Genomic DNA, 12,288 nt, shown 5'->3' with positions numbered 1-12,288 from the left:
ATTCAATGTCAAACTCTTCTTCTCCCATACCTCTTGGTTAGGTTTTCCTTTTCTCTGATAAGGTCATAGAGGGAGAGTGGTGATCTACCTTGGTTGGCTATAGAGGTCACCCTGGCCTTGAAAAAAACAAGATCAACTGGCTAGCTGACAACTGTAGTATGAGTGCAGATGAACTGGTTTTGCACCAATTATTCTGCTTTTCTTAATACATAAGAAGATTGAGAAATGTTTCCACTGGGTTTTGTAGCCAAGAATAAAAAAATAATAAAACTCAACCCTTTTTGTGGGAAAGAGGGGAAAGGAAATAAATTTATTAGTTTGTGAAATGGGGGTTGTAAACCTGCCACATAAGCAATTTGGGGTTGCCACTTTTAGGTTCAAATGTGAGTTTTGATACACTTCTTATACTTGAAGTGTCCAATGAACTGTTGAGGTTAGTCTGCAACAAACTATATGTTTATTTGTTTTATATATCACTACCTATATTTCAGGAAACAATCCATTCCCAAACAATTTGTAACAGGCACATATATAGCAAAGTACATAGTGCAAACCATGGCAAATCCTTAATATAAAATATTTATTCTTTTAGCATCCTATATAAGAATACTAACATGAAGAAGAACATACATCCAGATGTCTTACTAGGTAAAACATGGTATACCATTTGCTCAAGCATGTTTGATATCATGTATGTGTCAATTTCACAGATTCTGATCAGTTCCATGTGCAGACTGTCCATCTGGTGCAGAAATATCTACATTAGAGATTTCATTTCAATTTATTGAGCCATTTTTAGAGAGAATATTAGAGAAGGATGAGTGTTATGTCAGTAGCTTTATTGCAAAGAAGGTTCCTTTGAAGCGGGAGGCTTGGGTGCAATTATTGGCTAATGTTGTAAAGGCGGGAAAACCCGGGCTAGGGATTGGATACAGTTCAAACGGCTCGAGTATATAAGCCGGGGTTATTTTGACAGTTGCCAGTTGACAGATGTGTATTAATAAACGTTCTTACTGTTAAACCTCTCTGAGTCATTCGTCTGCCTGAACCCAACAAGTGGCGACAAAGGTGGGATTCGCGGCGAACTAGAGAAGGTCCGGCGACAAACAGCTGAGCATAAGGCAGTAAATTTAAAGAATACACAGTCAACCGTTGGCGGCCGCGGCGGAAAGTAACTAAACCTCCGAATGGCGCAACTCGGCTCTTTAAAAGAGTTTGATCCCAACTACCCAGAGGATTGAGAGGAATATGTTGGGCAGGTCGAAGGGTTTTTGCTCGTAAATGGCATAACCGACGACCGGAAGAAGGCTGCTGCCTTACTGACCATAAGTGGCACACCCGTGTACCGGGTTGCCGTGGGACTCTGTCAACCTATGCCGGTATCTAGTGTCTCGTACGCCGACTTTCTGGCTAAATTAAAAGTACATTTTACGCCGAAAAGATCAGAGCTCTTTTGGCGACACATTTTTGAAAAGCGCAATCAAAGACCGGGCGAATCTATCACAAAGTTCGTCGCTGCGGTTCGAGAAGCAGCATTGTGTTGTAAATATGACAACCTAGAAATTAGGATTCGTGACAGAGTGGTGCTGGGCTTGCGGGACGAACAGTTACAGAATCGAATTATCACTAAGCCCACCGGCGACTTACAAGAAGTCCTAGATGAACTGTTAACCTATGAGTCAACGGGAAATCGCGACCCCCCCCCCGCAATAGCACGGCTGCATCAGCCAAAATAAACCAAGAAAACCGTGTGGACAGTGGGGTGGAGGATCAACAATGGGAAGCCGACATAGCAGAAGTCACCCGTAGGTTTGGCAAAATGGCGGCGAGACCCCCTCGAAATGACGGACCAGAACCGGGACGCCGAGTTCAAACAACTGCACCGCAACGACAGCCAAGAGACTACATACCTAGACCACGCGACAATGAAAGCAGATGTGGCAGCTGCGGGGGCAACCACCCTAGAGCAACATGCAGATTCCGCTCTGCCAAATGCAGAATGTGCGGAAAGACTGGACACATTCAGGCCATTTGCAGAGGCCGACCCCGAGACAATCGCCTTCACGAAATTGACATCTGGGCCGAAGGTAAGGTAACCCTTAAACATAGTGGCACTGAGACCCCCAGACCTCTGGCACGTTACCCCAACTGCGGGGAGGCGGCGCGAGTCAACCACATAGGGAAATCCAAAATACACTACATCCTGAGGCCTAAACTAAAAATCGTAGTACAATTGCAAGGAATTCCTTGCAAAATGGAAATTGATTCCGGGGCCTCAGTGTCCATAATTTCTAGCGAGACCCTTAAACAAATTGAACTTAAAAGTGGTCGTAAAATTCCACTTAGTTCAACCAAAATTCAATTGGCAGATTTCCAAAAAACCCCAATAAAAATTAAGGGAAAAGTTACCCTTAAAGTTAAATATAAGGGGTTTAATGGCTTCTTAGACTTAATAGTCACAGAAGGCCATAGAACTAGTTTAATAGGCCTTAACTGGTTTCCTGCCCTGGGAATTTGGGTCGGGGGAATAAACACCATTAATAATAATAATAATATAATAATAATAATGATAAACCTTTATTGTCAAAGTACAACATGTGTACATTGAGATTAGCTGAGCCTCCCCCTGTGCTCTCTCCCCCCAACACACAGTGACAACAAACCCTCCATCCCACCACGCTATGTGAACCAACTACACCACACACCGGCCTCCCAAGTCAACTCTGCATAAGATTACATCCCATTCAAAAGCCTAACAGCCCACGGATAAAAGCTATTCTTCAGCCTGTTGGTACGGCTGGCTATATTCCTATATCTCCTACCGGATGGTAGGAGAGTAAAGAGATACCGTCCAGGGTGTGAGTCATCCCTGAGAATCTTCCTCACTCTTCCAAGGCAACGAGCCCTGGCGATGTCATCCAGTGGTGTCAGGGAACAGCCCACAATGTCTTGTGCTGTGCTCACTACCCTCTGTAATACTTTCCTATCCGCGGCTGTCAGACCGGCATACCAAACCACAATACCATATGAGAGGACGCTCTCTATGGTAGACCGGTAAAAGAGGGTCATTAGCTGTTGTTCTACCCTGTTCTTCTGCAAGATCCTAAGAAAGTGAAGCCTCTGTTGGGCCTTTCTAGCCACCTGGGTTGTGTTAACTTTCCAGGTCAGATATTCACAGAGGTAGACTCCCAGAAATTTAAAGGAAGGAACTCTCTCTACACAGTCCTCCCCGATGTAAAGTGGGGCAGGTTCCTCTTTTTTTCTCCGGAAGTCTAACACCATCTCTTTCGTCTTGCTGATGTTTAGGTGCAAGTTGTTGTTACTACACCATATGGATAGTTTTTGTACCTCCGCCCTATATGCTGTCTCATCCCCACCTGTAATAAGACCCACCACAGTTGTATCATCTGCGAACTTGATTATCGCAGTGGATGGGTCAGATGATACACAATCATAAGTGTATAAAGAGTACAGGTAGGGGCTAAGCACACAGCCCTGTGGCGTGCTGGTGCAAAGCTTCAGGGGGGTGGACAAAGCAGACCCGACCCTCACTGTTTGTACCCGATCCCTAAGAAAGTCTTGAATCCAATCGCAGATAGCGGGGGAGAATTTCAAGTCAGTCAGCTTCTCGATGAGAATGCTTGGCAAAATGGTGTTAAAAGCCGAGCTGTAGTCAACAAAAAGCATCCTGACGTAGCTTCCAGGTTTCTCGAGATGACTTGCTACAGAGTGTAAAGCAGTAGCTATGGCATCGTCTGTCGACCTATTTCCCCTGTAGGCAAATTGATGTTTATCAAAGTCCAGTGGGAGGCATGTCCTAAGATGTTGGAGAACCAATCTTTCGAAGCATTTCATGACTACAGACTACAGACTACAGACGTTAATGCAATAGGTCTGTAGTCATTCAGGCACTCAACTGCAGTTTTCTTGGGGACTGGGACAATAATGAATTCGCAGACGTATTTGATGGGTCTTTGGGTAAATATAAAGGGCCCCCAATTAATTTTAATTTAGACCCAGCAGTTAAACCCATTAGGCTTAAGGCCCGACGGGTGCCTTTCGCCCTTAAGCAAAAAATCGAGGCCGAGCTCGGTAAGCTTGTAGGCCAAGGCGTTCTAGAACAAGTCGAGGGTGGCTTGTGGGAAACACCAATCGTCACACCCCTTAAACCTAATGGGAATGTGAGGATTTGTGCTGATTACAAGGCCACCCTGAACCTCGGAATGAAAAAGCATGCTTACCCGGTCCCGACGGTGAAGCAGGTCCTCGCCACGATCCAGGACGGCGCCATATTTGCCAAGTTAGACTTGGCGCAGGCGTATTTGCAACTTTCTGTTTCCAGGGAAGCTGCTGAAGCTCAAACTATTGTCACCCACAAGGGGGCGTTCCGAGTCCACAGACTGCAATTTGGTATTGCAGCAGCTCCAGGCATCTTCCAGGAGGTGATGGAGAGGACTCTAAAGGGCATACCTGGTGTATGCCCTTACTTTGATGATGTTCTAATAGCTGGAAGAAATGAAGAAATTTTAGCTGAGCGTCTGGAACAGGTATTGGGAAGATTTAGGGAGGCTGGACTTAAATTAAAAAGGGAAAAATGCTGTATAGGAGTTAAATCCACAGAATTCTTAGGATTTAGAATAGATAAAAATGGAATTCACCCTACAGCTGAAAAATTAAGGCAATTAAATTGGCACCAGAACCAAAAAACAAGGCTGAATTACAAGCTTTTTTAGGATTAGTCAATTTCTATCATACATTCTTGCCACATAAAGCTGCCATCGCGGAACCATTACACAGATTATTAGATAGAAAAACCCCATGGCAGTGGCAAGAAAAACATAGAGTCAGTTTTCAAACCTTAAAAGATATTCTATCAAGCCAATCCACAGTTACTCATTTTATTGAGAACAAACTGATCTATTTAGCTTGTGATGCTTCACCTTATGGTGTGGGGGCTGTTATCAGCCACATGGATAGTCAGGGCATTCAAAAGCCAATTGCATACTATTCCAGGACGCTTACTAAAGCTGAACGGAATTATGCACAAATTGATAGAGAAGCATTAGCTATTGTGGCAGGAGTAAAAAAGTTCCATGATTACCTTTATGGTAGGAACTTTACCATACTCACTGACCACAAACCATTACTGGGACTGTTTACCACTGATAAGCAGACACCCCAAATAATGTCTCCCAGAATGCTGAGGTGGTCAATTTTCCTCTCAGCATATTCATTTTCACTGCAACATAGACCTGGTAAGGAAATGGGCCATGCGGATGCCCTTAGCAGACTGCCTTTAACCAACACCGAGGAGGACCCTGCCCCAGTAGGACAAATTATGTCATTACATGAAATTCCTGAATGCCCCTTAACAGCTAGAGAAATAGCTGAGGCCACTAAAAAAGACCATATTCTCAATAGGATTATGACCTGGGTACTAGGGGGTTGGCCAAGTAGTAACCCTGATTCCAAGTACATCCCATATTTTAGGAGAAAAAATGAACTATCATCCCATTTGGGGTGTATATTGTGGGGTAACCGTGTTGTTATTCCTGAACTTCACAGGAATACAATTTTAACTGAATTACATGAAGGTCACCCCGGAATTGTTCGAATGAAGGCATTAGCCAGAAGTCATTTGTGGTGGCCGGGGCTTGATAAAGATATTGAAGAATGCGTTTCAGGGTGTTATCTGTGTCAGCAATCTAGACCAGAGCTGGCACACGCACACACGCATAAGTGGGAATTGGCCAGGAATCCTTGGTCTAGGATTCACATTGATTTTGCAGGGCCATTTCAAGGCCTAACCTTCCTAGTTGTTGTGGACAGCTTCTCTCGGTGGCTGGAGGTAGTGCCTGTTAATTCAATGTCATCTGGTAGAACAATACAGGTTTTAAGGGGCCTCTTTGCCACTCATGGGTTACCTGATGTGATTGTATCTGATAATCAGCCCCAATTCACCTCTGCTGAATTTCAGGGTTTCCTCAGGGCCAACTCGATTAGACACGCAACATCAGCACCGTTCCACCCGTCCACCAATGGCTTGGCTGAACGCAACGTGAGAACCACCAAAGATGCCTTGAAGCGAATCATCCGTGGCGACTGGCACCAAAGACTTGCAGACTTTTTGCTGACTCAACACACAACCCCTTGCACGGCTACCGGGAAAAGCCCTGCGGAAATGAGGTGGGGCAAACGGCTAACCACTAAACTGGACAGGTTACATCCTGACAAACTACCCTCAAGTGCTGAACCTGACATCCCAAACAGGTCCTTCAACATTGGAGACTTAGTTTGGGCCAGAAACTATGGACAGGGGGACAAATGGGTTCCAGGGGTAGTCACTGACATAATGGGGCCGTTGTCTTACACCATTGAAGGGGAAGGGAATAGAGTAAGTAAAAGACATATTGATCAATTAAGGAAGAGGGTTGCCGGAAGTATGCCAGTCAATGGGGGTCAAAACGTACACGGGGGCGATACTGCATCTTGGCTTAATCAAAACGACTTGCCAGATAGTGGAGAAGTGGAAACTCAAACCAGTGTGGCTGCAGCAAACCCACAACATTGTCAAATTGATTGGGAGCTGTCCCCTATGAACAGGCCAGCAGTACCTGAGCAACAACAACAGCCACAACAGCAATTACAATCAGTTAGTAGTGAATCTTCAGAGCCTGTAACCCAAAATTCCAGACCCATAAATATCAGCCAGTCAATCAGTCAGTCAGTTAACAATGACATAAGTAGCCAACCCAATAGATACCCATCTAGGGTCCATAGGCCACCCAAATACTTGAGAGATTACGTCAACAAATAACATCAACTGGGGGGGAAGGGGTGATATCTCAGTAGCTTTATTGCAAAGAAGGTTCCTTTGAAGCGGGAGGCTTGGGTGCAATTATTGGCTAATGTTGTAAAGGCGGGAAAACCCGGGCTAGGGATTGGATACAGTTCAAACGGCTCGAGTATATAAGCCGGGGTTATTTTGACAGTTGCCAGTTGACAGATGTGTATTAATAAATGTTCTTACTGTTAAACCTCTCTGAGTCATTCGTCTGCCTGAACCCAACAATGAGGAATATGATATAATCTTTCATTTAGTAAATCAATACCAAGAAAGAACAGTGAAACTGAAATTTTGCTGTAAGTTCTGTACAGTTAGTAAAATAAACACATACAAAATGAACACTGTATTTACAAAGAATAAAATTAGCTGATTCTTGAAACTGTTTCTAATAGGAGATTTTCCTTTCCTCTCTCTCTCCCTATCCTTATGCATGTGTGTTTGTGTGTGTGTGTGTGTGTGTGTGAGAGAGAGAGAGAGAGAGAGAGATGATTTGTACAGTAACCATAGAAATATCTTTATTTTCCATTACACAATATATTAGACTAGATAGATAGAAATCTGTCTCCAATAGTTACTGAATATTTGAATACACCTCAAAAATGCTGAATTTCTCACATAGTAAGGACTATATTTTGCATTAAAGTTTAGAAAAATAAATACTTCAATTCTCAAAAAATAAATAAAAAATAAAAAAAATAAATAAAAAAATCCAAACTTTAATGCAGTATTTTTTAAAGAAATTATGTAAACCTGTATCTGATTGAATAAGGAAGCTCTGAGGAATAAAGGCTCTGTTGAGACTTCAAAATTATGTTTATAAATGTGTCATACTGTGATGCTCAGCCATATCTATACTACAGGACATATTAACGACTATGTGACATATTAAATAGGATGAATAAACCTAAACATTAAAGGATCTTGCTGAACAAAAAAAAGTGGACTAGAAGTAGCTTCAAGCTATAATCTTGTGATTTTCTCATTTCTGATGAACTTTCTCTATTTTCTTTCAGCGAATAATATCTTTTTAATAAATTCTAGGAAGGGAAATTCCCTAAATTTATCTCCTCTTCATATGGTTAATATACACATTTTTATTTCCTTAGATCACTTTCTAGTATTCATGGGAATCTGACAGATTATATTTAGATATTGCATATTTACTTTTCCTCCTGATTTATATTTTGTTTATTTGTTTGGGAACAAGATATACAATCATATTAGTTAATCTAAAATATGTAATGCAAATGAATGAAAAGCAGGTAAGATTTATTTCAATATGTTTTCATTGTAATTTGGAAATAGCAGAATATAATATCTGCCTGTTAGAATTTAATTGATTTTTATCCTTCTAATGATTTAAATTTAATTTAAATCTTTGTATTTTCTTCTTTCTTAATTATTATTATTTTTTACATAATTATTACTATTTTTTATTTAATGTTATAATTTTAACTTTTATTTTGCATACTACTCAGCTTGGTTATTCAGACATGATATAGACCTAGATACATGAAAAAAAAATATATATACATACACCATCTTTCATATTTTTCCTGAAGTTCATTAAGTGTTCAGGTAAAAAAAACATCCTTCCTTCCTTCCTTCCTTCCTTCCTTCCTTCCTTCCTTCCTTCCTTCCTTCCTTCCTTCCTTCCTTCCTTCCTTCCTTCCTGCCAGCCTGCCTTATATTTGTCAAATGTTCTACAATAAAGAATTCAATGCAGCCACAAAATATGTAATATTTTCTATATTAGTAATCCAGAGTCCAGAATTGTAATTACAAAAGTAGGATAGAGTGAGAAAAAGCGGCTATTCAAAACCCCGAATAAAAATGTAAATAATTGACCACAAGCATTTTACAGACAAGCCCAATTTGTTTGTTTGTGTGTGTGTGTTGTATGTGCATATGTATGTTTCACACTGGATTTCTTATTAAAAAAAACAATATAAATGACAGCAACCAAGGAAATGCTGTATTCATTTTAAAATTAGCAAGTTTTCAATAAAAAGATTTTTAAAAATCAATAGATTTGGCAGCTCCAACTGTAGCAGACAGACTGTACCGGATTAGGATTGGCAGTGTAGGATACCCTCACATTTAAAAGCGTAACTGACTCCTTAATTATAATTATTATTTCTGATTGTATAATTTGTATATTGATTTTGTTTCATTGAGTATAACATTGCCTTTTCAGGAATCCAGAAACTGCATTATCCATGTTTTGAATATTTAGCAGACTCAGAGATGAATAACTGCAAGAAACTTTTGCTCCATTTATTGACATTTCCATTCATCCTTTCACATATCCTGAATTTTCCCCACCATATATCCAGAAAGCTCTCTTCTTAAAAGGTTTTTTTTTTCATTTATCTTGTAAATTTATCATGTTTCTGTTATCCTTTCATCTTGCAGATTGGTGTATAAGGCATGGAAGTGAACAACCAAACCAGGGTCCAGATGTTTATCCTTCTGGGTTTTCCCAGCGTTCTAGAACTTCAGAGACTACTATTTGTAGTATTTCTTTGTATCTACATCCTCACTCTTGTGGAGAACAGTATGATCATCATCCTCATCAGGACAAATAGTCACCTCCAAAAACCCATGTATCTCTTCCTCAGTCACTTGTCTTTCCTTGAGACTTGGTACATTTCTGTGACTGTTCCAAAGCTCCTGATTAACTTCTTAGCAACAGATAAAAGCATTTCCTATGCTGGCTGCTTGGCTCAGCTGTATTTTTTTATATCCCTAGGCTCCACTGAATGTGCCCTGCTGGCTGTTATGGCTTATGATCGTTATGTTGCCATCTGCCACCCTCTACGCTATCCTGTTATCATGACATCCCAGTTTTGCTTGCAGCTCGCAGTAGGTTCCTGGCTCACTGGTTTCCTAATTTCTATGCTCAAAGTCTTTTTCATTTCACATTTGATTTTTTGTGGGCCGAATGTCATCAACCATTTCTTCTGTGACATCTCCCCTTTGCTCAATCTCTCCTGCACTGACCGAACTGTGGCTGAAATGGTTGACTTTGTATTTGCTCTTTTTATCCTTTTAATTCCACTCTCTGTTACAATGGGCTCCTATGCATTTATCATATGCACCATTTTAAATATCCCTACAAGCCAAGGAAAAAGAAAAGCTTTTTCTACTTGTACCTCCCACCTCACAGTGGTTACTATCTTCTACTCGGCCACACTCTTCATGTATGCAAGACCAAGGAGAATCCTTTCTTTCAACATCAATAAGCTTGTGTCAGTTGTGTACACTATTGTTACTCCCATGCTGAATCCATGCATTTATTGTTTAAGGAATCAGGATGTCAAGGAAGCACTGAAAAAAACATTTTGCAGCTTCAGTCTTGAGAACATGATTAGTGATCATTAGACTGGTGACTAATGGATTTATTTCAGCAGGCAAAAAGAATAACTTTTCATTTTTTGCATATGTGTATTCCACAACGTACTTAGTAGAAAAAAATGTTGAAAATTCATAGGAGAAAATTGGATTTCGCTGGCAAATGTCTTTTGTGGGACTGCATACCGATAACAGTCAGTGTTAAATTATAGAAAAATAAAGAAATAAGAACATGTAAAAAGAGATGAGAAATTTAGAAATGGTGGGAACAAGTCACCATATTTATACCAATTTTGTTTAAGTAAATATAACAAGTGATCTAAATTTAATAATACATAATTATTTTCATTTTAAACAATAATTTCAATTTCAAAATTAAGGACAAATGTCAGGTTATATGATGTTAACAAATTCTATTCATAGTAATGTATTTCTCTATATTGAGCAGAATAGGATGGGAATAGGGATGAAACGAGGTAATAAACATTAGTTCTTTGTGCCTAAAGATTTTTGTCTTCTTATCTTAGTAAATGAAATAAAGAAAAGAACTGCTTTCACTGCAGCCTTATACACATTATTGAACTAATTTAGACTGAATTCTAAGAATCCATTCATACAGCACTTTTGTTCATATTAGTATTTCACAACATACTTATTAGACAAATATGTTGAAAAGTCATAGGGGAAAAATTGGATTTCACTGGCAAATGTCTTTTGTGGGACTGCATGCTGATAACAATCATATAAAAATAAAGAAATAAGAACATGTAGAAAGACATCTTTGACCGGTTCTTCCCCCAGTTCTTGATTTTGGCATCTCATATCACCTCCAAAGCAAAAATCTAATTACATCACTATGAATGAGATAAAAGGTCAACCCACCACTGGTAAATTAGGGCCTAAAGGAGGAAAAAAGTAATTTGAATTGTGTGACAGATGGAAGTCATTTCTTTGCCAGCAAAAGTTTCAGACACAGGGCTGTTGTTAAAATCTGGTAGGTATTTTCTCAAACACTGCAGTAAGGAAGCAGGAGGGATATAAATTTATTGGTATTGAAATAATAACACATCATCTGATCTCTCATTGGTTATCATATTTATATTCCAGCTTTCAGCTCTCAAATGGTGGTCAAAATGGTTTTCAGTTGAAAAGGGTACCTTTTGATGAAAATAAAAGTAAGAGTATAAAACAATTTTAAACACAACAAAGTTCTTGAGCAGAAGAAAGAAAGAAAGAAAGAAAGAAAGAAAGAAAGAAAGAAGAAAGAAAGAAAGAAAGAAAGAAAGAAAGAAAGAAAGAAAGAAAGAAAGAAAGAAAGAAAGAAAGAAAGAAAAGCTTCCTGTTTATCAAAGCTTGTACCAAAATAATACTTTTATCAATCACCTATATATTTACATTTTTACTTATTTAGTCCTTCATTTGTGTGGAGGAATGAGATAATACAATTGTGGACATTTGGTCCAGTATTACTGTATGGGAAGAAGAAGAAAAAGAGGAAAATAGCCTGCAGTAATAGCAATGAAAGTATTTTTTTAAAAAATGTAAGTATTCTCAGATGTGTTTCATCTGATGAAGAACTTTCTCATATGAAGACACTTAAAATGTTTTCTAAGGCAAAACAAAGACATTTTCTAGAAGACTGATGGATCTTCAGTCTCTGATGAGAATTTGATAGAGGAGTCTCACATTTTTATCTTGCACATTATAAATTCAAATAAAAGTAAGAAAAATCTGTAAATAAACTGTGACTTAGAACTGAAAGAAACAAACATGCTGGTCTCTGCCACCTTATGAAGCAATATTACTTGCTTATATTCCACTTAGTGTTTGCTTAGTAGTAAACTTCTTTCTTAACTTTTCCAAATGGGGTTTCAGTAATATGAAAACTGCAAGATCTCTTCCATACAAAATATCACTTACAGTCCTACTATATTTCAGTTCAAAATAATAATATTCAAAACCAAATGTATCTATGACACATTTCCTATGAGCTGATGTTTTGTGCTGAATTGTCCAAGTCATCATTGTGGTTATTATACAGATTAAAAATAATAGGAAGGCTTTTATGCAATATTTCAATATTGACT

At 39.2% G+C, this 12,288-nt stretch overlaps 1 protein-coding gene across 1 annotated transcript; it reads left to right on the top strand.

The window, feature by feature from the left end:
• Positions 1–9,277: 9,277 nt before the first annotated feature.
• LOC310649216 (olfactory receptor 6B1-like) lies at positions 9,278–10,231 on the top strand (the record flags this gene model as incomplete). Its single annotated transcript, XM_083377521.1, has 1 exon — positions 9,278–10,231. The coding sequence occupies one exon, from the start codon at positions 9,278–9,280 to the stop codon at positions 10,229–10,231; it is 954 nt and encodes a 317-aa protein (XP_083233647.1).
• Positions 10,232–12,288: the final 2,057 nt, after the last annotated feature.

The sequence above is a fragment of the Vipera ursinii genome, assembly GCF_947247035.1.
Source record: "Vipera ursinii genome assembly, chromosome: Z".
In the NCBI taxonomy this organism is placed as follows: Eukaryota; Metazoa; Chordata; class Lepidosauria; order Squamata; family Viperidae; genus Vipera; species Vipera ursinii.
The sequence above is the reverse complement of the archived record's forward strand: the minus strand, read 5'-3'. Positions and strand labels throughout refer to the sequence as shown.